The sequence below is a fragment of the Hippocampus bargibanti genome, linkage group LG10, assembly GCF_051943395.1.
Source record: "Hippocampus bargibanti isolate YZ-2025 linkage group LG10, ASM5194339v1, whole genome shotgun sequence".
Lineage (NCBI taxonomy): Eukaryota > Metazoa > Chordata > Actinopteri > Syngnathiformes > Syngnathidae > Hippocampus > Hippocampus bargibanti.
In genome coordinates, this window is record NC_142743.1 from 7,501,217 (window position 1) to 7,528,499 (window position 27,283).

Below are 27,283 nucleotides of genomic sequence, written 5' to 3' on the forward strand. Positions count from 1 at the left end.
ATGCCAGCCACTTGGTTATGGCGCTCTATGTATGCTTTCCCTGCCACCATCTTGCACCCTGCAGTTATGTGTTGGATTGTCTCAGGTACACACACACACACACACACACACACACACACATATATATATATATATATATTATATATATATATACTCGTCATCTTTTTTTACTCATCTGGTTCATTCAAAAGGGGGTGTTTACCTGTTTCACATCAATGGCACCTAAGTCAGTATCATCCAATCAAAATTGCACTTTCAGCCAACTGCAGCCCAAACACGAAATGAACAGCGAAAAAGTGAGAATACATATTTAGTTTTATCTGCAAGCCAGATATCAAAAGAGCCTTATATGGCTCGCGAGGCATAGGTCTCCGACCCCTGGTCTAACACTTTAAGTTGGCATTTCCGCAGCACACCTTTGCTTATCACAGGGAAAGCCAATTAATAGGCATTGAGAGCGTTGCCAACCTGGCAGAGACTTTGCGTCGATCATGGTAATGTGACAAAAATACCAGAGTATTGCATTAACATGTCCCAAAATAATGTGGGCAATCATAGCCCAACCCATAACCCAGGACCGACGGCTGTTAGGGAATACAGTATTTTCCTGATATTATCAATGCACTAGTGTGTCACTTCAAACTTTGTTTTATCACATTTTTTTAATGATGACATCACTTTGGAAATTATGAAAATCAAATCATTTGAAATGTCTCAAACTTGCATGAATGTAAGTGATGACCAAGGGCCAGTCCAAACACAGTCGACATTCTGAAGGCGTAAACTGAGATCTTTATGCATTCCTCAAAAGGAGGAGAGAAAGGATGCATCAGTGCTGGAATCCAAGATCGGACGAGGATCTTGGTCGACTTTCTGTGCGCAGATGTATGCCAATAAGAAAGTTCAGTCACTCATATAGTGACTTGTAGAAGTGCCGCAAAGAATTTCGGTTTATCTCCCTTCTGTTGTCCTTTTTACTTGTTTCAATCCTCGTAGCTAATCAAACAGGTCAAAGGCCTGACTGCTGCACTTGAAATGGTCCAACATTATTATGACTGTCTTTCTACAAACACACACACATCTATGAACAGGTCCAGTGAACATTCCACAGCAGCACATAGTGGGCCAGTGTGGAACATCCTGAGGAAACAACATTGGCTTCCTGTCAAATTAAGCCAAGCCTCTGGCTGCTGGGGACGATAACCGCTGTTGGATGAGGTAGACCGCCACCTTAGTACCACCACGCCCACTAACCACATGCCAGCACCCATCCAAGTTATTAGAGTCCAGGACCATCGGCCAGAGCAGGATCACCGAAGAAGTCCTCAGACGCCATGGGCCGCTTTCTGCTGCTGTTAACCTGCACGCTCGTATCCAACTGTAAGCTTGTCTTATCTCTTTGGAATTCTTCTTGGCGGAGCATATTCATTGACTGATTGCTAATAGGGTGCTTTTTATTCTTGTTCCAAGACCTGCATCCATGGAGAGGGGCCAGCGCACAGTCCAGTAAGTACATTATACTGGGAGATATGGCTCTTTTTTTTTAACTTCAACAATATAGTTCTTTTGGTCAGTGTGATTTTAAGATGGCCTGTGAATCAGTGTTGTGGTCAAATGTGGGGTGGGCGATGAGGTCAGTCATGAAATGGACTTTTTAGACGGACCAACATAAGGAAGGTGACGCACAATGTCGGGCAAGCACTTTCATTATTGTCACTTGCTAGAGATATACATTGCTGCAATTACAAGCAAAGGCTACAATTTTTACTTGGGGGGGCGGGGGGGTGTACTGCACATGTCACTGAATTGTGTGGTTATCCACAGGGCCACTAAAGGTTCAATGTGAGTCAGTGGAAAACTTTATCGCAGCTTTGGTTTTATTGTGGGCCCTGGTGGAAAACGTTGACCAGAACAGTCTCTGGGAACGTGTCAGCAGGCATTGTCACACGCTTTGCCCACTCCCTGATGGAACGTTTGACTCGGTCCTCATCAGGTGGTTTACTCCTTGCATGTCATCTTTCATCAAGGACAAATTGTGAATGATGCCCGGTCATAGGCAGCTTGTGGGTACATTCTCCAGTGACCTTCTACCTTTAGTTCTTGGGCATTTTCATTGTTCTTTATATTCGTCAAGGTGGTAAGATATTTTCAACATTTTAATACTGTTCCAAGAAATCATTACAACTGAGAACTTATTTGGAGCTTAGTGTTGTCAAAACAATTAAGGTAATCTTGCCACCACCACTTATGTATGTATTTATCAATAGTGGACTGTTAGGGCCTGCAAGGTCTTCTCTGATGGCCTAATAATATCTAATCCACAGACTGATGTAACATATATTTTGTCCATGAATTCATATGAAATAATTCCAAATTGTCTTTCAGCTTCCTTTCATTGCTTTTCCCCTGTTGTGCTGCTTCCAGACATGTGTTTTTGTATTCAAGCATGTAATCCATCACATTTTCAGCCATTATTTGTTACCAGGGTCAGAAACCTACTTGGATGTCTTCTCAATCAGTGCTGTGCGCCCTGTATACATTCACACACAGTACAGAGTCGATATTAGCCCGTGTCATCATTTTGACCCTGTGTGAATCAAAATCCCTGACACGAAGTTTTTTAAACTTGAATGTTGAATTAGTTTAAGCAATATTTTATCCTTTCAAAGGAGCACAAAAAAATCCCAAAATATCCAAAATTTAAATGCATTTGTTTGCCTTAAAATTGTTTTTTTTTTTTGAGGGGGGTATTATTTTTCGATGGGGCATCTTCAACGGCAATTAAAAAAAAACTTACTCAATTACTCAAAATTATTGAATGTGTTTTTGGTGTTTATTAAACACTTCTGATAAATTCATAGCCTTGTGGAGCACAGCCATGAGTCAAAATTGAAAGTTGACCAGAATGCTTCGGTTGAAATGATGCCCCAAATTACCAAGATCATTTTGAAGGGTGCGAAGGATTGCGTTTTTTACATCTCTGTTCTGAAATGTTTGTCAACAGCAAATCTTTTAATCTCTCGAACCAAACTTTTTTTTCAACTTTCTTGGCAAGCAAATACAATTTTACTCTCTATAAATAGATGCTTGAAACATTTTAAGTGATAGAAGTAAAAGAACAATTGAAACGTTTTTGATAGAAGTCATAACCGCACGCATGTTTTTGAACCTCACCCTACAGTGTTTACTATAAGGGACATCAGCATCTCACTTGAGCCCGAGGCCAACGTGATGCGGGGCACAAATGTGACTGTGCGATGTGAGGCGTTGGTCAGCAGCTCGGGCGCAGGGCCTCTTAGTCGTGAGTACACAATCTACAAGGATGGCGTCACTATGTACACTAAGACGACCAGCAGCTCTGGCGACCTCCTGTACCGTCTTCCTGACGCCCGAGTGTCCAACACGGGCAAGTACAAGTGTAAGATCAACATCGAAGGCAGGAAGGTGACCAGCGAGGCCAAGAAACTCACAGTCATGGGTAAGTGCGTCCAGACACTAACAAGTGTGCTTTTTTTCCCCCATTGTCTCATTCTGATGTTCTGCAGTTTTTTGTTTCTGATATGTGTTAGAGCTTTAGAGCAAAGCAAGCCTAAGTGTGTAAACATGAATTTCCCTCATCGAGTATTGTTACAGAGTTGGGCGGATATACTTCTCTCGACTTCCCACAGCTTCCTCATATTTTCTAAAAATGTGCATTTTACAGTCATCAAAGACTCACTTGTGTGAATGTGAGTGAAATTGTGTTTTTGCCTTCAGTGTCTGATTTTCTGCCCGCCAATCTGGGATGTACCTGACCTCTGGCCTAAAGGCAACAGTTTACCCATGAAAACAAGCACCAAAGAAAATTGATAGATGCTTGTCTTATTGCTCATAATATAGTTCAGAACAAAATAATAGATTCATCACAGAATATGAGAGAGAGAGAAAGCACTGTGACTCTGGTTTACCGATATGTGTGACAGGCCACTACTGATAATTAGGTGGATTAACACCGCAACACAGTATGGCCAGAAGTAAAATCAAATCACCCTCGGTCCTGGACAAATACCATGACAGTGCACTTGTTGTAGCTCTGCATGAATGTTGCTCTAAATCACATGTGTCAAAGTGAAGGCCAGGGGGCCAAATCCGGCCCGCCACATCATTTTATTCGGCCCGCGAAAGCAAATCAATCTTGTGAGATTCCATGATGTGTGCTAAAATCCTAACCAAAATTTCAGATTTTTGGATGTAAACCACAATAACAGTCATTATTCTTGACTTCCGATTTGAAAACTAGTTATTCATTAATTTATTGTGCGCTCTATATGTAATATGTGGAGGGGATTAAACAGTCTAATGGCTTTCCCAAATTCAGAGGAAACCATAACTACAATGTGGCCCTCGGCAAAAAACGACTTTGACACCACTGCTCTAAATGAATGTTGACTCCATTCTTGTAAAAAAAAAAAAAAGAATACAGAAGTGTGATTGGATAGGAATGTGAAATAAAGCATTCAGAATCAGAAATCAGAATCGGAAATCATTTAATCATCCCAAATGGGGATATTTGAAGTCCACATCATCAATTTGAAAGGGGGTGGGGGCGGGTGAAAGGATAAAAAAAACAAGATATTCTAAGCATAGTAAAAATGTCAGCAGACTAAGATGTATACTGTAAATGTGCAAAAAAATGTTTCATAAAAAAAGTGTACATAGGGCAAATTTAACAAAAAAAGTATATTGATATATGTAGCTGTTTTGCATCAGCACATACAGTAAAGTCTCGTTATATCGATATTCAAGGGAGTCCGAAAAAATATCGATATAACCGGGACTATCGATATATCTGACCCTGTTTGCATGTAATTTTCTCCGTGCGTGCATAGAAATAGTATCGATATAACCGGGACTATCGATATATCCGATATCGATATAACCAGACTTTACTGTATTTACAGTACTTATTTGTACTTTGTCTTTCTTTTTCACGTGATTATTGACATAAAACGAGAATCTCAGTTATCCATTTTAAGTTATCAAGTTATCTCAGTTATCAACTACCAATATATACAATAAAAGAAAAAAAGAACACCATAATTCTCCTTCACGGCTGCGTAGTAAACAAGAATGGTGGCCGCGGCATACTGCAGATTCAAAATAATGAGCCAATTAACAAAATTAAAAATTATGTGATACTACATCCAGCAAAATTGAAAAGAAGCAAACATTATATTCAGCACAATCTGGCAAGAAGAAAGGTGAAGTTGCACTCGGTCCCAGACAACCATTCGAGCAAAAGACATTTACTGATTAACTAAACATATAAAAGTTATCAAAACCTCGCTTTAGTCACGAAACAGAAAGCAGTGCAGGCTGAGAACAACTGGGGGAACTATTTCAACACATGAATCTACAATGTAAGAAAAAAATGATATATTCATGTGAAACTGTAAATTGATCTGGACGACAAACAACGTGCGACTCACCACGGTGCATTCAACGTTGCTCTGTCTGAAGCAATGGCGGGAAGCAGGGGCCACACCGTGCGCTCTTGCGTCACTTCCGTCATCATTGAATAAACGTTTTGCATCACTCCATTACATTTTACCCACGATTGGTTTTCCAAAGAACAGTGAACATATATTTGCTCACATTGCAGGTTTGTCTGCCCCCCTGCTTCATTTGAACAACGCTGTTGTGAGTGAAGGGGAGGAGGTAACAGCCAGGTGCACAGCGCCGGGAGAAACAGGTTCCATCATTTTCTACTTTTATGATGACTCAAAGGAGATCCTAGAGGACAGGGTCAACTCCAACCAGTCTGAAGTCAAGCTTCGCTTCAACGATGTCGGCATCCATAAGATGAACTGTTCCTACACCGTCTTGGTGACACCATTCTTCTTCAGGTCTGACAAAAGCAACACTGTCACCGTTTCAGTCAAAGGTAATGGAAATATTGTCATTCATTCACTTTTCCAACCGTCAAGGTTTTCTTCTGACTTGTTGGTCTTGTATCCACAGAGCTTTCCATTACACCAATTTTGGAGATTTTTCCTTATAGCAATATATACGAAGGAGACAGACTTGACATTATGTGCACTGTGAGAAGCCTCATGGCCGACGTGCATGGAGACGTTCACCTCTACCTGAGCCGAGGGACTCAGCTTCTCAGCAGGGGGGACACTAATGTCAACCACAGCATGATCGCATTAGCCAAGGACTCTGAGGAGTTTGAGTGCAGACTGGAGATGGGAAATGTTGTGAAGGTTGATACGAAAAAGATTTTGGTGACTGGTAAGTACCGTGGTGTTATACAATTGTGCATTTTATAGTTTAGGGCCAACCTATGATGTCATTGATATAGTGGTTCGATCAGGCCTGGTAAAAGTACGGCCAACGGCCTACATCCAGACCACCTGCAGTCTCTAAACTGCCCTCAGAGTGACCGTGAAGTCGAGCATGGGGGCAAGCAATCGCTGCAAGTTGTGTCTGGAGTGTTGTCAAAGTTTTGTTTGGCAACACTCTTGACCAAGTGGCGTGAATAGGGTCAAGAAGATTGGTTCTGATAGTGCTGTCTGCAAATCTTCACTTTTATATTCAGCATGAATTGTCTGTATCTGTTTATAAATGGATTCAAAACAAGCATTTATCACTTGGTATAAGACATCTTCTTCTTTTCCTTTCGGCTTTTCCCTTCAAAGGGTCGCCACATCAAATCTGTTTCCTAAGAGGTTTAATTGGCATGTTTGCTTTGGCCAAGCTTTTACGTCGGATGCCCTTCCTGACACAACCCTCTGTATTTATCCATACATACCACATATAAAAGAATACACACACAATTTTTGGAAACAATACAAATAACCCTTTTCTAAATCATAAATAACATAAACAAAGTTGAGGTTTGCATGTTGACTTGGTACTTGGCATGTAGTTTTTCATTTGGTATTGTAGCGGCAACTTATGGTCCTCTTGTCGCTACTTCAGCAAGGCATGAAAATTTCTGACGTGTTCCTCTGTTTTATCATTAATGACAACAAAAAGACTAGGCCGTCATTGTTAATTCAAAAAATGTTCGTTTTATTTTCTTGAACAAAAACCAAGTCTCATCAGAGCGTGAAAGGTGTAGAGTAGAGAGTAAAAATAAAAAATTGAGTGAACATAACTGACACTGGCCTTTTACACTAACACGAAACACAATGTTAACATGCTCTTAACACGATCTGATCACGTGACTTCAGAGTGGCTGATCACATGACTTCAGATAGCTCAATATAGCTAATAAATCTATCTTACGTAAAACAGCAATAAAATGAACCATACTTCACCTTTTCAAAATCTAAATATACACTTGTGAACAATAACAAAAAGCTATAATTTAACCAAAATGTCCCTATGGCTCTAACAGGTATCTTAGCATACCTGTCAACCTTGGCTTATAGCTGCCCTTATAAATGATTTCAATTCCCATATCGAAGTTGTAGTACACCATACATTATTTGACATGATATAAAAAAAACTAACAAGCGGAAATGCAGACAGCATACCGCGCATGTGCACATTATGCTTTTATCAGTCCAGTCGTACGCAGAGATAAAAGAAATATACAATTGAGGATTACTTTTGCTGGTTTGCCATGACAATAGTAGCCATCTGCCTACATAAAATTGCCGTACATTATTTGAAATGAAAAAAAAAACACAAAATACAGGAAAACGTATAATTTCACAGGTATGCCTTTGCAAAATGAATTGCTCACCCCTTGTTAAAACATTTTTGTCACAGTCAAAAGTTGTTGTCCCGATTTCTCCAAAAGTTTATATTGAAGACATGAAATCAGATATGTTTAAACATTTTCTACCAAAAGCCACATGCTGTATACCAAAATTATAGTATGTCAAGAGCCACATTGAAATGTTTCACCTTTAATTTTAACAGTTCCGTCTTTAGGAAGGCAGAAAACCAACACATTTCCAATGGGAGACAGGTCTGGACTGCAGGCAGCACAGTCTCGTACCTGCACTCTTACTACGAAGACATGCTGTTGTAGTTTGGCATCATTGTGACGAAATTAGCAGGAGCATCTATGAAAAAGACATTGCTTGTATGGGAGCACATGTTCCTCCAAAACCCATTCAGCATTAATTGCACTTTCTTCGGGGGGTTCCTATACGTGTCCTGCAACTGGCCGGTACTCTGCCTGTCACCCAAATGCAGCTGAGATAGGCTTCATCTCACCCTCAACCTCAATGAAAACAAGTGCTACAGCAAATTCATGCTGTTAATGACTGATTTTTTTCTGTATTTACAGAGCTGTTTTCAGTGCCCACTCTCACCATCTCTCCGAGCGAAGTCTTTCAAAGGGAATACATGACTTTGAGCTGCAAAAGTGACAGCTTTGCTTCTGAGAGGATCCGCAGGGACCAGTTGACTTACAGTTTGGATCCACCAGAGAGCCTCCTGATACCCAAGAGCACCGGCGTATTTTTTGGCAAAGCTCTGCTCTACGATTTCAACTACACCTGCATCGCTCAAGCCAAAGGCGTCAGGAAATACAGTCGACCTTTGACGGTCCGTCCTAAAGGTGAGCCTGTATGCTTCTTTCACAGTGTACGACAGCAGAATCTATTGATGAAAAGGCTTCTTCAGCCGTCATCTGTACTTCTTTGAAGGTGTCGGACATTTCGCTTCTTATCCAAGAAACTTTGTCAGCAAACTAAAGTCTTACTGGTAGTTTAGGCGCTATATATATATATATATATATATATATATATATATATATATATATATATATATATATATATATATATATATATATATATATATATATATCCCTACTGTCCAGACATGGCGGTGCCGGACTCTGATATGATATGTTTTGAATCAGGAGAGCACTCACAAACTGTGGGTATCCTCAGTGGTCTTACAAATGTCATAGGGAATGAAAGGAAGACACAAAGAGGAGTAGCAGTACTTTACATTAGGAGTTTCTGAAAAACTACCAAGAGTTATTTGGCAACACAAAATTCCTACTTATTTCAAACCGATAAACACTTTAAGGCAGAAATTAGTGCATCCAAAAGATAGGCTGCCAAATGAAAAACAAAGTAATGTAGTTTATTCAACACATTGTAAGAATGAAAATTGTAAATAGCAGTACATTGGGTAGACTAAACAAATTCTCAAAAAAAGACTTTATCAACATCGCAGGGATAATAATAGTAGGCCTCAATCGGCAGTACATATGCACCTAAAAGCTAGCAACCACTCATTTGACGACAATGAGGTTAAAATCTTAGCAAAAGAACATAGATGGTTTGAAAGGGGAGTAAAAGAAGCAATTTTCATAAAACAACTAAATCCTCAGCATCAGCAAAAGCAGCATCATACAAAAATCAGCATTTTGGCAGTCCTGCAAAAAATTATTCCAACATAAAATATTAAAACTTGTTGTCAGTTTCATCCCCGACTTCCTATAACTACAGTAAAGTCTCGTTATATCGATATTCAAGGGAGTCCGAAAAAATATCGATATAACCGGGACTATCGATATATCCGACCCTGTTTGCATGTAATTTTCCCCGTGCGTGCATAGAAATAGTATCGATATAACCGGGACTATCGATATATCCGATATCGATATAACGAGACTTTACTGTAATTGAAATTTCTGTTGAATCATTTCTGGGAAACTACTTCTTCCACAATTTTTCAGAATTGTGATATTTGACCAGTCACCATTAAATCAAACAGACATTTTGATCAGGTTGTCCAAACTCCAACCATTCTTAGACCATTATTCATTTTTAGCAGCCAGCAACATGAACTAAATCACCAGTGTCCAAGTCAAGGCCCGGGGGCCAAACCTGGCCCGCCACGTCATTTTATTCGGCCAGCGAATGCAAGTCGAATTTTTGAAATTCATTATGCTTGCTAAAGTCCAACCCAAAATGTCAAATTGTACCATGTAAACAACAATAAAGGTCATTATTTTTTACTTTAGATTGGAAAACTAGTTATTCATTAATTTGTTTTGTACTATATCTATAATATGTGGAGGGATTAAACATTCTAATGGCTCCCCAAATTCATAATGGCCCCGAGAGGAAGCGTAACTACAGTGTGGCCCGCAACAAAAAAATTAGTTTGACACTCTTGAACTAAATATAAACAAATGGCATCACCCATGTCTAGCGCCTACACTGTCAAGCGGGAGAAGAGGAAAAAAGTGTTCTGATGACTCACGTTCCATCAATCAAAAATCATTTGGTCAGACACGTTTTTGACACGTATTTGCTAAATTTTCTGGTATGTTAAGTGCTTCTTAGCTCCGATTGCTCTGGTTTTGCTTTTCAATGTGCAGATGTGATTCTGGCCCTGCTCAGAAAAGGGACAGATAAATGCTAGTGCTCTGCAGTACTTACATGAGCAGATGTGTTTTTTTTTTATTCAAGTTTATTTCCGTAGTTATAATGATATATCCCAAAAGAGAATCAAATGAGGGCTTTCTGGCCCTCATTACATGAAATTAATTCTTAGTCTTGACCCTCCAGTCATGGCAAAAAAAAAAAAATAAATAAATAAAATAGATGTAAACGTATATCCATTCTAGACATGATCCTTACTAGAGTTGCAGCTGTAGTCTAAACTCGTACTTTTCAATGTTTATGTACATAGCTAATAATATATAGTGATTGTTGTGTATATTTTTAATGATACCGCAGGACATTTTGGTCGGGCCAGCGTGGGTTTTCTCCAGGTCCTCCGTTTTCTTCCTATATTCCACAAACATGCATGGCAGGCTGATTGAACACTCTAAATTGTCTTTGGATGTGAGTGTGAGTGTGGAAGATTGTTGGTCGTTGTGTGCCCTGCGATTGGCTGGCAAATGGTCCATGCTGTCCCCCGACTACTGCCCAAAGACCGCTGGGATAGGCTCCAGCATCCTCCGCAACTCCTGTCGAAGATAAGCTGATCGGAAAACGGATGGATAAAGGATGTTTTAGTGGCTGTAGCTTTCCTGGAAATATTCTGGATGATGCACTTTGAAGAAAAAATGTGGACAACCCTGATTTATAGCATTTGGTTGAAGAGCATTTTTGCATTCAGTCTTATTCTTATGATGACAATACATAATGGTGTGTAAATACATAACATATAAATAATAATAGAATATACATGTAAATAAGTATTGGTCTCTGAACACAATAGCCACGTTCTCGTGTTACTTTAAGCCCAGAAATGACAAAACAGCAAATAAATATCTAGTTTTATTTACTCAGTTGTTGTAATAGATATGAATCATGTTGGCTTTAACTTTAGATAACTAACCGATTCGGGATATTCTATGCAAATAGAGTGTACCACAATGAATGTCTGATTGGTTAAATGCATTATTTTCTTGTGTTTGTTTGTTTGTTTTATAATTGAAGTTTGCTCTTGCTGTTATGGCCCACTTTTAGTAACTGTGTCAACGCCAAGGATCTCAGTAGTTGGCAGGGCGGTGTTGGGACGTCCCTTTAAGGTCCTGTGTCAGTCGGATATTGGCAGCCTCCCTATAAACTACACTTTGGTGAAGGACTACGACCAGCTGAGCATGGCCATTGTAAAAATGCCTTTTGAACAGGCTCTGTTCACCGTCACAATTCACCAACCCGGGGAAATAAACAAGTACATGTGTGAGGCCAAGAACAGTCAGAAGGAAGCACCGCTCAGCAAAAGATTGGAAGCTACTATTGTTGGTAAATATTTAACAGAGCAAGTACCACTGTATTTTTTTAGTTATAGTCCTATACAGTATATTATTGCAGAGTTGCGGCATTTCCAAATTTGCCTCCTCACATACATTTGGGGGGAACCGTGTATGTATTATCCACTGAAAAACGTATGTATTCACTGTTATTGTGCTGTTGCTGAATTAAAAAAAAAAAAAAAACAATCCTAGAGCATTCTCCATGTTGGGCAAATGGGGATTGTTACGCACAAATATTGGCTATTTCTCAGTATGGCCCCTATGGTGAGGCTTGAACACATAGATTGTTCATAATCTTTTTTCAGCTCATTTTTTCAAAAGGCATGCTTGATTGAACGCGAGAGCCCTGCCCACGAGCCCGTTAAACGGCCCCTCTCTTCCTTTTTCCTCCACAGTCCCTCTATCTCATCCGACGCTCACGGTCATCCCCGTCTTGCCGGAAATTGCAGAGGGAGATCATCTTTTCCTGATCTGTGGTGTGAAAGGCACCCCGCCAATTACCTTTAAGTGGTTTCGAGATGACAGCAGCAATCCGATCTTCACCACCACCTCGGACAAGAACAATACCGACTACCAGATTCAAGCTTTGGCCAAAGATGACAGTGGTATATACTACTGTGAGGCCATCAATCATGCCAACAATGTGGTCCGCAGCGCACCAGTCACCATCGTAGGTAAGGAGGATATTAATTCACATACAATCACAATCACATAAAATAAATATTGTGGGGAAAGGTTGGGCACATCCACCTGACAGTTCTGAAGGTGATGTGTCGCATTTGTACTTTCTGTGTAAAGTTTCCTTATTCTCCGCATGCTGTGATGGATTTAGAGCAGGTATAATGGTGGCCTCTTGCACTCCAAAAACATGCATGTTAACTGAAGACTATCCATTGTCCTTAAATGTTAATGTGGGTGTGAATGGTTCCTTGCCTTTGTGCTGAGCAGGAATCATTCTAAGCTTGTTCTCAGATGACATTCACTTGCTTGTCAGTTGTTCTTGTTGCATTTGAATTGGTCTTCTGTCAATCAAAAACAGCTGGCCATTTGAGGGTGTTCCATTGTATTTCTCTTCCAATAAATCATGAATCGATTTCTCTGTATGTTTATTTCCCAACTCTGGGAAGCACTGTACCATTTGTGGTTGTGAGGTCCGATAAGATGTATGGTTCAAATTCAGCTGAGACGAATAAATTAAGGTCATCAATACTTTTTTTCCCATGCCGTAACATGACATTATCAAGTCACATGGTAGTTATAATCACAATTAAATCCCTTCCAATGCTAGGGAGATACTGTTTTTGAGAGCCAAGAATGTTTTTATTTGAAATGTATTTCATGAGTCGGCAGACTTTCTTTAGATGCACTATTTAATTGCACTCCGTCAGCGCAGAGGGCTGATGCATATGAGGAACTGTCGCAGTTTGGAATTGAAACGGATTTACGTGGGACAGCAGATGTGAGACAATCTCTTTTCATCAATGGATGCGACAACTTTTGTGTTTGCTTTCTAAACTTAGCTTGTACCAGTCGTGCACATTGCACCACGGCATCCCGATTGGTGAAAAAGAGGCTTTGATCCTCTCCTCTTTCATCTAGAACTGCTTCATGCAACAAATAGGGTGCAGAAAGTGTTTAAGATTAAATGACTGTCTGTGTCTTTTGTGCTGTGTCACATTTTTTGTTATTTTGTTATATTTGTTGTTTTGATTTCACGATGGTGCTGCGATTGTGGCTGCCTTTACAGCGGGTCCTGTATTTTGTTTTTGCTGCTTTGAAATGTAAATGTCTCCACCGTGAGACTAATAAAGTCTTATTTAATATAATTTAATGTACTCCACCCTTGAATACCTGACTTTAAATCATGGGCAGTCCGGGGGACGATTGGTTCGTGTGTCGGCCGCTCAGTACAAAGTTGCAGGGTTCTTTTCCTTGACCTCAGCCACGGTATGGACCTCAGGTCACTGACTGCATTTTCTCTGTGACAGAGGTCACACACACTTTTATTATTTGTCATCCACACTCAATTAAAAATGTGTCATTTTTCATGCCTACAACTCTGACACCACAACCTTACGTTTCACTGCTGTGAAATCTCTTGGGACAGACAAAGCACAGTCAAACCGTGTGCATGGATGTACTTTTCTTTCTTTTGGTATTTTTGCTAGAATTGTAGTAGAATTGACTGTCACAAGGCTTTAGCGCCTCCGTGCTGCGTTGTTGGATGGTAGTTTTTCCCGACCAATTGAAGTGGCATCACCATTTGCATCTGTCGTAATCACTATCCATCAGGTCACCCACAGTCTCGTGATTTATTTATCCATCCATTTATCCTCACGAGGGTCGCACAGCGTGTTGGGGCCTTTCTCAGCTGTCTTTGGGCAGTTGGCAGGCGAGCCTCGAAACTGGTTGCCAGTCACTCGCAGGGCAGATGTCATACTTCCCAAATCTAACTTGGCAGTCTGGGTTCAGTTCCCACTCAGTAATAGCACTGATGTGATGGGTTATCTGCCTCTGTGTGTGCAACTGTCTCAGGTTTAGTTTGACTATCTGCACAGGGTGATCACCATTTTTTTAAATTAAATAAATCAAAATGAAGAGCTACTGTAGATATACTATTCCGATTACCGGAATGATCATTACCTAATCTCATTGGTTCGATTTTGGGTCATGCACATTCAAATCAGTAATGGATAGTTTTGGTTTTGACTGATTCCACAAACTTCTTTTGTCATTTGTCCAACCAATAATGTCATCTTTACTCTCTCGGCAGTGCGCCTGGCCCTCTGGAAGAAAGCCGTTATTGTAGGCTTCTGTCTTCTCCTGGTGTCGGTGCTGGTGGTGGTGTTTGTGCTGTGCATCCGGTCCAAAAGAGGTAGAGACACCTACAATCCCACAGCGACTCACACCTCCTTAGTTTGACTACGTGTGAAGCAACCTTCTCCCGCCCTCTTCCTCCTGCCCTTCTCACATCTCCTCTCTTATTATAGGTAAAAGGGAAGCAGCTGCTGAATTGTCAGTGTGAGTTGGCTCTGCTACTTGCTTCCTCTCAATGTGACAGATGGTGTATAGCTGCATTCGTCACAGTGAATCCGTATTGTTAGGTTAGGTCGAGATGAGGTTGAGTGCAGGATTGCTCGGCAAAAGGTTACATATTGGGTGACCCAAACAAAGTTGACAGCTCTGAATGCAGGTGCGATTAAAAATAAACAAACAAATAAATAAATGTTTGGATGGACAGATGGATGGATTGACAATTGGATGGATGGATGGATGGATGGATGGATGGATGGATGGATGGATGGATGGATGGATGGATGGATGGATGGATGGATGGATGGATGGATGGATGGATGGATACAGTAGTAGTCCAATTTAAGGATGGGCTGTTGTCACAAACAACTATTTACAGTTTATCGATGAGAAGGTTTCTTCAGCCGTCATCTGTACAAATTTAAAGGTTTTGGACGTTTCGCCTCCTATCCAAGAGGCTTCGTCAGCGAACTAAAGTCTGACTGGTCGTATCGGCCCTATTAATACAGTGAAGTCTCGTTATATCGATATCGGATATATCGATAGTCCCGGTTATATCGATATTATTTCTATGCACGCACGGAGAAAATTACATGCAAACAGGGTCGGATATATCGATAGTCCCGGTTATATCGATATTTTTTCTGACTCCCTTGAATATCGATATAACGAGACTTTACTGTATATCCCTAATGTCCAGCCATGGGGGCGCCGGACACAGCTATGATAGGTCCCTACTCTCAAGTTGAGGGGAGCAGAGGACCACTCCCTGTGGCCCCACTGATTGTTCCTCCTTGGATAGGAGGCGAAACGTCTGAAACCTTCAAATTTGTACAGATGACGGCTGAAGAAACCTTCTCATCGATGGACCACTCCTGTACGACTGAGAGCTTACACAGACGTATTTACAGTTTATATTTATACAGTGATACCTCGGCTTACGAACGCCTTAGCTAACAAACATTTTGCCTTACGAACGTTAAATCCGCGAGAATATAATCTTGGCATACAAACTATTTTTCGGGAAACACATGGAGCGCCACAATGAGTGATGTGTCGTTCGCAAACACTCTTGGGGCTCCTGAAATAGCAGCCGGCTTTTTTTTACCTATTCCCCGCCCCCAGTCTTTGGTTAAAGCCGCACGTGATTGGTCAAGTCCGTGGTAGAGGAGGGAGGGGACACACGCAGCAGGACACACGCAGCAGTGGGTGGGGGGAAGGGTTACAGAAACAGAAACACACACACACGAAAGGGAGATGACAGAGCTTGAAACAAAAAAACAAAAGTGAAATGGTGAGAAAATTGATGGAAAACAGTGAAATTTGGACTTGTTTCAACTTTATTGATAGTTCAAAGGCAGAGTGTAGACTGCAAGGTTAAAATATCCCATCAATCAGGCTCTACAAATAACCCGCACAAGCCATCTGTACAATTTGAAGAGAAAAAACAAGCAGGGGAACCAGCTATTAATGAAGTTTCTAGTGTGTCTGCCTGCAACTGTTGCTGCAATATCACAACTTCCGAGATGTACAACCCAGAGCTCCTTGAGACACTTTATGTAAAAAGCTATCCATTCTATCAAGCCATCAATGACCATCACAAACGTAAATAAAATGACGTTATTATATAGTACAGTTTATTTGTTTAATTACAATATCATAGCACATTTATTATACATAAAATAAGGTACATTGTGTGGAGTTTTAAGGCTTATTTAGTTGAAAATTATGTTTTATGGGGACCTGAGAAAGGATTATTCTCATTTTAATGGTTTCTTCTGGGAAATTAATGTTTGGAATATACACTTTTCGCCTTACACACAATTTCTGGGAACCAATTAAGTTCGCAAGCCAAGGTATTGCTGTACTTTCAACAAAAACCAGGTGTTTCTGATGTGAAAAAAAGTGAACAAAATGAACTACTTCTAAACAATTTCCATCCTTAATATGAATGATAACAATTTGTCTGTGTAGGCTCTCAGTTATAGTAGAGTGGTCCATCGAGGAAAAGGGTTCCTCAGCCATCATCTGTGCTTCTTTGAAGGCGTTGGACGTTTCGCTCCTCATCCGAAGAGCTTTGTCAGTAAACCTAAGTTATGCTATCCCCTTTATAGGGATAGGACAATAGAGGTAATCACATTGGCTTCAGGGAGTGATCCACTGCTCCCTCAACCTTAGAGCAGGGACCTATCAGAGCAGAGCTCTGGCACAGCCACCTCTGTCCATTGGGGATGTAGGGCCTGGGTTACCAGCACAACTGTCGTGTGCTGATGAAGCTCTTCGGATGAAGGGCAGAAATGTCCAACACCTTCAAAGAAGTACAGATGAGGAAACCTTTTCCCCAATGATAAAAATTGTAGCAAATTAAGTTTAATGCGAGTGTAAATATTGCGAAGAAATACTTGTGTGAATGTGGTCCCAATGTGTAATTGTTTCGTTAAAGCACCTTTTGATTTTATTTGGCGTAGCTTGTTTTGACACAAATTGGTCAATGTTTGCACAATTCTTCCTTGCTAAAATGTTCCAAATCGATATAAATAGAAGCAAATCTTTGGTTTCCTTTCTTCAAATCAACCAAACATATTTTATATTGAATTTAAGTCTGTGCTCCGGCTCAGTGTTACCAACCTCGGCTCGTTTAAAATATAAAGACAACAAAATACAAAATGTAAGGTCAAAAGTTACCTGCTCTTTATTTATTTATTTGATACGATATTGAAATGTGCGGCGGCCATTGATTGACAAAGTAGTGCCGGCTTTGCTTTGCTGAGGTACAGGGCTCAATTCCAGTGCTGTGTTCCATTCCAGTTTGCTTGTTCTGTCTGAGCCTGTTTGGGTTTTCTCTGGGTACTCCGGCTTATTCCCACACCCCAAAAAATATTCATGTTAGGTTAATGAAACTTTGTGTCTAATTATGCAAGGAGTTAAAAACAACAACAATAACTACAATCTGAGTTGAGTGTTAACTCAAAAACCAGTCTGTCATGGCTGAACCAGCATTTCTTTGGTGACTTTGTGAATGAAATACAATGTGTATATCTTCACTCCCAAAAACTTCTCAGAACTGTCCATGTGTGATGAGATCACCCAAGATGTCATTGGTCGATCAGAACAGGCATCAGAAAAGTCTAGAATCTTGCTTGTCTTGCTCAGTTGAGTCCATTGAGAGACTGCTCCAACTCCCATTATGACCGTGTATTGAAGAACAATCGTAAGGTTAGAGGAAAAGAACATCTTTGTAGCAATTCAATAAAGTATTCCATTATCTAATCCAAGTTATTTATTAATCAATGAAATGAATATATGTTAGTATGTTTTCATCCTCAGATAAGGTAATTGAACAAATTTCCTCAAAACATCTGCAGTGATACTTGATAACTTCTCGTGATATTGTGTACTTTATCTGTATGTGTCATGTGAAATGTTGGCGATATGTAGCATACTTGTTAAAACGGAGAGTGTTTGAACTAAGCAGGCTTCAACACTTACAATTGTACTCAGTATTGTACTCATCAGAAATCAAGAACACTTCAGATAATCCGACATGTGTTAGATTTCATCCAATTGACTTTATTCTCACCATTTCTCAGAAAGCCTTCGAGCCCTAAATCAGATGACTCTTTAACAGTGAAGCTAACCCCCGACACAGAGGTTAATAATGCAGTCCCAGGTAGATTGGTTTTGTTTGTTGGTGTTTTGTTTTCTTGTTCCACTGACTATCTTCACCAGTCATCACTACAGCCATGAGTCCCTTCATAGCATGTTATGCGTTGGAGCCATTGCGATCCATTCTCACACTCCATCATCCATGTTCTAATATGCATGCAGAGGTCATGTTTTTGCAAGTTTGCAAACTGATCTGTTTTGTCGTTGAAATCCTGCTCAGGGGGACATGAGAGAGTGTTTTGTTGATAACATTATGCTTGAACATTGTCTCTCTATATGTATTGCCTAGGCAACTAAAACAAGAGTTGTTTTAAGGGGTGTCTCAAAAATAGGACTAAGTTGCTTACATACAGTAATGTTGACTATTGGTGAATGACATTGTCCCGTGTTGCAAACTGTTTAGAGCGCCCATTATCATCTTGTTCCAGACGGAGTGCCACACTATGATGGCATGGAGGGGAGGGTGACCAATGGGACACGAGCTAGCGCGGTGTCGCTTCCCACTGACATCAGCAACAGGAGCAGCTTCAGTATTCCAGCCACAGTGTAGAGAGGCCCTTTTCTGCAAGGGGCGGGGAGAAACAAAATAATAATAATAAATTTTTAAAAAAAAACTATGTTGACCATAAAAAAGGAACAATTGTCGAACATTTTTCCATATCGGGGGATTTGTTTCAAGAGAAATGACTCGGCTCCTGCTGCTTCCTCTCCCCTCCCCCTGCAATCGAGATGGCCTGTGTTTGTTTTCTATTTTTTATTTGTCATTTTATTTAACATCACTGTCTTTGTTCTGTGTGTGTCTTCGTATGCCATGTGTCCACAGGTGCTTGTTTTTGTAATGTTGCGAGCATTATTGTTGACTAATTTTCTGAACCCTTTTATCACCATCGTAGGACATGTGTGTGTATATTTTGGTTCGTACCTTGACTTTGCGTAAATAATTTTAGAATAAATAAATTGGTTCTTTTTAGATGTGTGTCATCCCAATTTATTTTGCTGCAATTTATTTTGCTGCAAATATTGTACATGACACAAAATCATTATGGTCGCACGAACAGGACCATGCAGCAACACTCCCAACAAACTCCGGATCTACTTGATGCATTTCCCAAAAAAAGAATGCACGACAGTGACTTCCTTTTACAAAGTGAAACAATGAATTCTGCACAATGGATTCTGCGCCAAGCTTCCTATGCTGACACAAAACAACTGTTGTTTGGTTTGAATGTGATTAGCGAGCAGGGGAAATTAATGGCATCAACCTTATTTAACCAGCTGGAGTTAACGTTACCAACTGGAGATAAGCAAAGCAGTTTGTAACAATAATGTAAAGTACTGTAGGAAGACACTTTACGCAATAAAACACTCTGAGCTGGTTAACACAGTACAGCTCCTAAACTCTCAAAGAATAATACTTTTGTGAGTTTTAAAAACATAGACCATTCAATATTTACTGTTTTAGTAGTGTGGCTGAACAATGATCTGAACAAATAAAAAATTGCATCTGATTTAAAGCCCAGAAATATTAGTAAATTGCAACATTTCTACTTTTAGAGCTAAGCAAAATGAATTCACTGCAGGATGAAATTCATATGACAAAAATGACAAAGTTCCTTCACTGACATGATATTCAAACATCTGTCTCCATAATTTGGTTTCTGATGAACTGTTGCAGTATGCCCTCTTAGGTTCTGCCTGCAGCAGATATTCAACCCAACGATACTTTTTTCATCATGCAAATGTTTCTTCTGCACAGGGAAAGTGGAGAGAGTAGACATTAGCGTGTGGAGTGAGCGGCCGCCTCCATCAGGTGAGAATGTCCGCACCAATTTGAGATTTGATTGCTTAAAGGACAACCGACACCCTCGGACAAGTTGTATCCATAATTTGTAAAATCACTTCAAATGACTTCGACTGAGCGTATTTTACTAAAATTCCATGGCATACAGCTATATTTTACATTTTAAGATTCGCGCTGAATATTTAGGAAGTCTTGTTTTTGAGTTGTGACGATGCCTACGTGACGTCACGTCACGCCCCTAACCGAGAAAGTGACACACAATGCATTTTGGGTACTTTGTTTGGTCTGAAAACTTTGTGTTGATCCGTGTTGATGGCGAAATTAGAATAACGCATAAATAACACGATGGTGAATCATTGTGTGTTGCACTAAGACTACTATTCGATACTAGCTGACACAAATTCCCAGCAGACAAATCAGCCCATTTCCAACGGAGCTTGCGCGCCATCTTGTGCATTTTCTGGGACGCTACATTGGAGTCCCGACGCCTCAAAATGACACAGAAGGACTTCTTTAATCGATTGCAAACACTTATGCTTTCCTCTTCAGAACTAGTTTTTTTTTTACTTTTTTTTTTTGACATTTTTTGAAATTCCTTGTGTGTTCTACATACTTGGCAATAAAGATGATTATGATTCTGATTATGATTATGATGATTTGAACCATATTCATAACTGGATGAGTAACAAGAAAGCATCTTCTCCAAATGTCTTCTTCTTCTTTTCCTTTCGGCTTTTCCCCTCAGGGGTCGCCACAGCAAATCAATGTCCTCCATCTATCCCGGTTTTGTGCATCCTCTTCTCTCACACCAGCTACCTTCATGTCCTCTTTGACCACATCCATAAACCTCCTCTTCGGTCTTCCTCTCGGTCTTCTGCCTGGCAGTTCAAGGCTCAGCATCCTTCTCCCGATATAGTCACTCTTTCTCCTCTGGACATGTCCAAACCATCTCAGTCTGGCCTCTCTGACTTTCTCTCCAAAGCCTCTAATATGAGTTGTCCTCCTAATGTAGTCATTCCTGATCCTATCCAATCCGGTCACTCCCAAAGAAAACCTCAACATCTTCAGCTCTGCTACCTCCACTACTTCCTGTCTTTTCTTCAGTGGCACTGTCTCCAGTCCAAACATCATGGCTGGTCTGACCACGGTTTTATACACTTTTCCTTTCATCCTAGCTGAAACCCTTCTATCACACATCACACCTGACATTTTTCTCCAGCCGCTCCAGCCTGCCTGGACACGCTTCTTCACCTCTTTTCCACAATCTCCATTGCTCTGGACAGTTGACCCCAAGTACTTAAAATCCTCCACTTTCTTTATCTCTTCTCCCTGTAGCAACACTCTTGCACTTGGATCCCTCTCATTCACACACATATATTCCGTCTTGCTGCGACTTCTTCATTCCTCTCCTTTCCAAGGCATATCTCCACATCTCTAGTTTCTCCGCCACCTGTTCCCTGTTCTCGCTACAGATCACAATGTCATCTGCAAACATCATGGTCCAATGAGATTCTTGTCTAACATCGTCTGTCAGCCTGTCCATCACCAGAGCAAACAAGAACGGGCTCATCTTCTCCGAATGTGAAGCCATTGTTTTGATTCCCGAGCAAGACAAGTCGTCTTGGCGTGACGTCACGAACAAGGGGGCGGGACCTTCTCAAACCGAAACTTTCTGAGGTCATTTTGAAGTAGTTTTGGGACACTTTAAGTCATTTTATTGGTGTTTTTCATTTGACTATTTGCTATACAAAAAAATTGTGTCGGTTGTCCTTTAAAGGACAACCGACGTCACTTTTTGTTTCTTAACTGACATCAGAAAAACATTTTATAGCATCTAAAATACCCAAAATACGCAGTATGATATTTTTATTCAAATGCAAAACATCAATAAAATGACTTAAAGTGTCCAAAATCTGCAAAAAATTGAGCTGCGAATTGGGCATTTTCAGAAACTCCCGCCCCCAGTGTGTGACGTCACGCCAACACGTCTTGCATTGCTTGAGAATCAAAACAATGGCTTCAGATTCAGAAAATATGCTTTCTTGTTACACCTCCAGTTATGAATATGATTCAAATAGTTCTGAAGAGGAAAGCATATATGTTTGCAATCGATTAAAGAATTTATTCCATGCCTTTTGGAGGCAACATTGGGGAGAAACGATCACCAGAAAAGAGGCACAAAATGGCGACCTCCTGTGGCCACCTCCGTTTCCACAGGCTGATAAATTCCTTATATGGAGATTGGACACCCTCTTCTGGCGACTTTTTGGTGTAACACAAGTTTTTCAGACCAAAGAATACAGCAAAATACATTGACGTGATGGAAGGACTGCTACAATGTGTCTTTTTTTTCGGTCAGGGGGCGTTCTTTTAGTGATGTCACGTACGGACTCATCACCAACTCAAAAACAAGACTTCCTGAATATTCAGCAAGAGTCTTACAACGTAAAATATCGCTATATGCGGTGGAATCTTTTTAAAATACGCCCAGTAGAAGTCATTTGAAGCCATTTTACAAATTATGGACGCAACTTGTCCGGAGACGTTGGTTGTCCTTTAAGGGCACAGCCACATTGCTAATATACTGTACTGTAAATGACATTAGCCGACACTTGGTTCAAATATATTCACATGATCGTACTTACCAGGTGTAATGCGGATGGACAAAATAAAAAAAATATCGACATACATATGTACTTGAAAAAGTGAAGGCAAAAGAAACTCTATGGGAGTTGACTTTTTATAAATCTTGGGAGTAATGATCCCGATTAGGCCGGCAAGAGAGACTGCCCTGACCGCTCATCTCTTTTTACAACTTTTATTTACGATCCAATGCAGCCAATGACGAGGAGAGCAGCATATTGTCCAATGAGCCTGATGTGGAGTACACTGAGGTGGTGCATCCTCAACCAGCAGACCCATCCAAAGGTAAAGAGTTCACCCTCTCCTTTGTCCCTAACTATGCTTAAAAACGTTCCGTTGTATTTTCTGGATATTCATTTCTTCTCACTTTCATATCTCCTCCCGCATTCGTGTATAAAAAAATCACTTAGTTGATAAGGGAGTGACATTTCCGAGGAGGGGCCTAATTACCCTTAATCAAGACATCTCCAGGTAGTTAGAACTTTTGGAATAACTGCTGGCATCTCCAGGACTGTTTGAGATTATATAAACAGGAAGGGTTGTACTAATTGCTGAGCTGGGCTCTGATAGGGGCAGCTCTTCATGAATGTCCGATGAGCTCAACACTGTAGAATGTGACCACCATCTATTTTTGTATTTCTGTTAATTATACATAGACGTTGTTTATCGTGGCCACGTTTCCTTTTGATGACAGGAACAGGCTAATGTTTAGATTTTTATGCTCAACAGCCCCACGAAGAAAAGGCACAGAAACGGTTTACAGCGAGCTCCAGAACTCTTCACATGGTGAGTTGAAAGTCTCTTTTAATGCTGCCTGAATGGCAATAAAATTGGTGAGGTTTTTTTTTTATTGCATTTTGATTTTAATGATTTGTAAGTTTATAAACTGTCTCCAATTTTCTGATTGTTTATTGTCATGGTAATGGACAGAATGTCAGTGAAAATATCAGTTTGAAAATGCTGTGCCTTTCCTTGGGTGATGAACATTTGGCAGAGACCTGCACGCTATAAGTCATGTAACTCGTCGTGTATAACAACACCCCTGTCCGATGAATCATTGTCTTACCTTATCGTCTTTGTACCTCTCTGGATAAGAGTTAATGAAATATGTCAGGGACAATCTTGTTGACCTGCAAATGATCAGTACACAGAACTAGGATCTGAAGGCATATGGTACCTCAGTCATCAGGAAAACAGCTGCAACAAAATTGACTGAAATAATGCTGTTCAGTTTATCACCTTGTGTATTTGAAGGGTTGTGCCGCTGCAAAATCTCTTCGTTGATAGCTAGGGCTCAAAGTTCACATGAAATCAATGAAAAGTTGTGTGATGGATGGTGGGGTAAGTGACCAACCTGACCATTTCCTGTTACTGCTGGCAGGAACTTCCTGTTATTGGAACAGCAGCCACATGCAGTATTCTGTCAAGCATCACTAAGACTTCCTTATGAACCGTGACTAAGGAATTTGGCACAGGAATTCTTGTAAGACTGTGGACTGAAATGATAGCGGTTGAAGCAAATGGCATTTTGTTGCAATGAAACACAAAATAAGGATTGACCGAAGTCAGCCGCATCCACGTGTCTGTCGAATGACTCATGATGAATCCCTCTGATGTCAGCCGATGAGTCAAGGGTCGACATCCAAAGCACCTAACCTGTGACTCTTTTCTCTGTAGGCACTGATGACCGTCATGGCTATGTAAGTTGACCGCAATAACAATGACACAGCAAGGCTTCACGACACACACTGTTATCATTTTTTTTAGAACAGATGAAGTCTTCAATTAATAATGAAGGTTTTTTAACTGACATTGTATGTCAATATATCAATTTGAATGCTTCATAGAGTTGGCGTCGATTCCTTCTGAAAAAATACGGGACTGAAACAACTACCGGTAAATTAATACCACTGTGATACCTTGGCTTACGAAGGCTTTAGCTAACAAACGTTTCGCCTTACAAACGTTGAATTCGCGAGAATATAATCTTGGCATACAAACTATTTTTCGGGAAACACACAGAGCGCCAATGAGTGATGTGTCGTTTGCGAACACTGTGGAACTCCTGAAATGGCAGCCAGCTTTTTTCCCCCTCTATTCCCCGCCCCAGTCTTCGGTTAAGGCCACACGTGATTGGTCAAGATCCATGGCAGAGGAGGGAGGGGACCCACGCAGCAGGACACACGCAGCAGTGAGCGGGGCGAGGGGTTACAGAAACAGAAACACACACACGAAAGGGAGACGACACAGCTTGAAACAAAAAAAACAAAAGTGAAAAAAAAAATGAAATGTTGAGAAAATGGATAGAAAACACAGTGAAATTTGGACTCGATTCAACTTTATTGATATTTCAAAGGCAGCGTGTAGACTGCAAGGTTAAAATATCCCATCAATCAGGCTCCACAAATAACCCGCACAAGCCATCTGTACAATTTGAAGAGAACATACAAGCAAAGGAACCAGCTATTAATCAAATTTGTAGTGTGTCTGCCTGCAACTGTTGCTGTAGGAATATCACAACTTCTAAGATGTACAACCCAGAGCTCCTTGAGACGCTTTATGCAAAAAAACTATCCATTCCACCAAGCCATCAACGACCATCACAAAGGTAAATAAAATGACTTTATTATATAGTATAGTTTTTTTTCTTTCATGAAAATACAATAGCACATTTGTTATACATAAGATAAGGTATATTGTGTGTAATTTTCAGGCTTATTTAGTTGAAAATTGTGTTTTATGGGGACCTGGGAACGGATTATTCTCATTTTAATGATTTCCTATGGGAAGTTAAAGTTTGAAATGCACACTTTTTGCCTTACACACACTTTCTGGGAAACAATTAAGTTCGTAAGCCCAGGTATCAATGTACTTTATTTCGCAAAACCGGTCCAACAATGATATAACAGTGGTGTTTATTTCCCTTTCGGTGTCTCAATATACAGTAAAGTCTCGTTATATCGATATTCAAGGGAGTCCGAAAAAATATCGATATAACCGGGACTATCGATATATCCGACCCTGTTTGCATGTAATTTTCTCCGTGCGTGCATAGAAATAGTATCGATATAACTGGGACTATCGATATATCCGATATCGATATAACGAGACTTTACTGTATATCTTTTTTTAATGCAAATAATTTTATGTGTGGTATTGTCTTACTCTTACCACATCCCACTGCATGGAGTGCTTCAGTCCCTCCCTGTTTCAGTGACCCTCAACAGGCTGATGATCCAGAGCAAGAGGGGAAACCGCATTCAAATTTTCCAGACAAGAACAAAGCCGTTTGGGCTGGGGCTTCCTTCCTTATCGACCGCCAAGATCAGAGTTTGCGCCTCAGTCAAATTACCTTGAGGCCTAGACTCGACCTTATCATTTCTGTTCTTAACCATCATGACCTAAGGCCTTGATCGCATTCCACTGATTTGCTGTCATCGTAATTATTCCTTATTCAGAAAGTCTTCAGAGTTTTTGGCTGTTTTTAATTCTTGAATTAACTTTATGGCCTCCTGATGCACCTTCTGTTCAGGGTTCTGTGGAGTACGCCGATCTCAATGGTGAACAACACGAGATGAATCATTACCCAGTAGAGCATCATAACTGCCAGGATCTGCCGGTTCCAGTGGATTAGTCAGGCAAATAGTTATCGCACGCTGCTCTGTTTCCACGGCACGCGTATGTCATAAACTCACCGGGTGCGCTCTTGTAGCCGTCTGACGTTCCAATGAGCAACATAAATGTTTGCTGTAAATAATTTCCTCACTGATGAAGGCCTGTCATTTTTCTTGTACTGTGCCATTGTTGTCAAGAGCTAACAGAAATAGCAAGCGTATTTGAGAGCCATTTCAACTCACTATTTCAAAGTACATAAGCTTTATTTATCTATCCATGCATTTTCTATCATGCTCGTCAGGGTCACCCATAAACTGGAATAAATTTAAGTCAATTTTGGCGAATGATATGGACAATTGAAGTCAGAGATAGATGGGCTATTTTTCATCAGCTATACCGCGGGTCACATTGGACCACATACGTCTGTGTAAGCTCTCAGTCGTACAGGAGGGGTCCATCGATGAGAAGGTTTCTTCAGCCGTCATCTGTACAAAAGTGAAGGTTTCGGACGTTTCGCCTCCTATCCAAGAGGCTTCGTCAGCGAACTAAAGTCTGACTGGTCGTATCGGCCCCATTTATATATCCCTAATGTCCAGACATGGTGGCGCCGGACACAGCTATGATAGGTCCCTACTCTCAGGTTGGGGGGGCAGAGGACCTATCATAGCTGTGTCCGGCGCCACCATGTCTGGACATTAGGGATATATAAATGGGGCCGATACGACCAGTCAGACTTTAGTTCGCTGACGAAGCCTCTTGGATAGGAGGCGAAACGTCCGAAACCTTCACTTTTGTAC

General features: G+C 40.6%; 1 protein-coding gene across 9 annotated transcripts; it reads left to right on the top strand.

Moving 5' to 3' along the window:
- The first annotated feature begins 1,227 nt into the window (after positions 1–1,227).
- On the top strand, positions 1,228–26,628 carry pecam1b (platelet and endothelial cell adhesion molecule 1b). 9 transcript variants are annotated; one of them, XM_089005968.1, is made up of 16 exons: positions 1,229–1,380; positions 1,471–1,506; positions 3,182–3,478; positions 5,642–5,923; positions 6,001–6,273; positions 8,288–8,560; positions 11,439–11,717; positions 12,124–12,402; positions 14,502–14,603; positions 14,719–14,749; positions 18,352–18,431; positions 20,184–20,237; positions 23,067–23,156; positions 23,601–23,657; positions 24,549–24,571; positions 26,404–26,628. In XM_089005968.1, the coding sequence occupies exons 1-16, from the start codon at positions 1,335–1,337 to the stop codon at positions 26,503–26,505; spliced, it is 2,304 nt and encodes a 767-aa protein (XP_088862094.1). In that variant the 5' UTR covers positions 1,229–1,334; the 3' UTR covers positions 26,506–26,628. The 9 variants fall into 9 exon arrangements, 7 of the variants coding, with proteins under 7 accessions (XP_088862097.1, XP_088862094.1, XP_088862095.1 ...); XM_089005971.1 differs by lacking the exon at positions 11,439–11,717 and having other exon boundaries at positions 1,228–1,380; XM_089005969.1 differs by lacking the exons at positions 14,719–14,749; positions 18,352–18,431.
- The last annotated feature ends 655 nt before the right edge of the window (positions 26,629–27,283 follow it).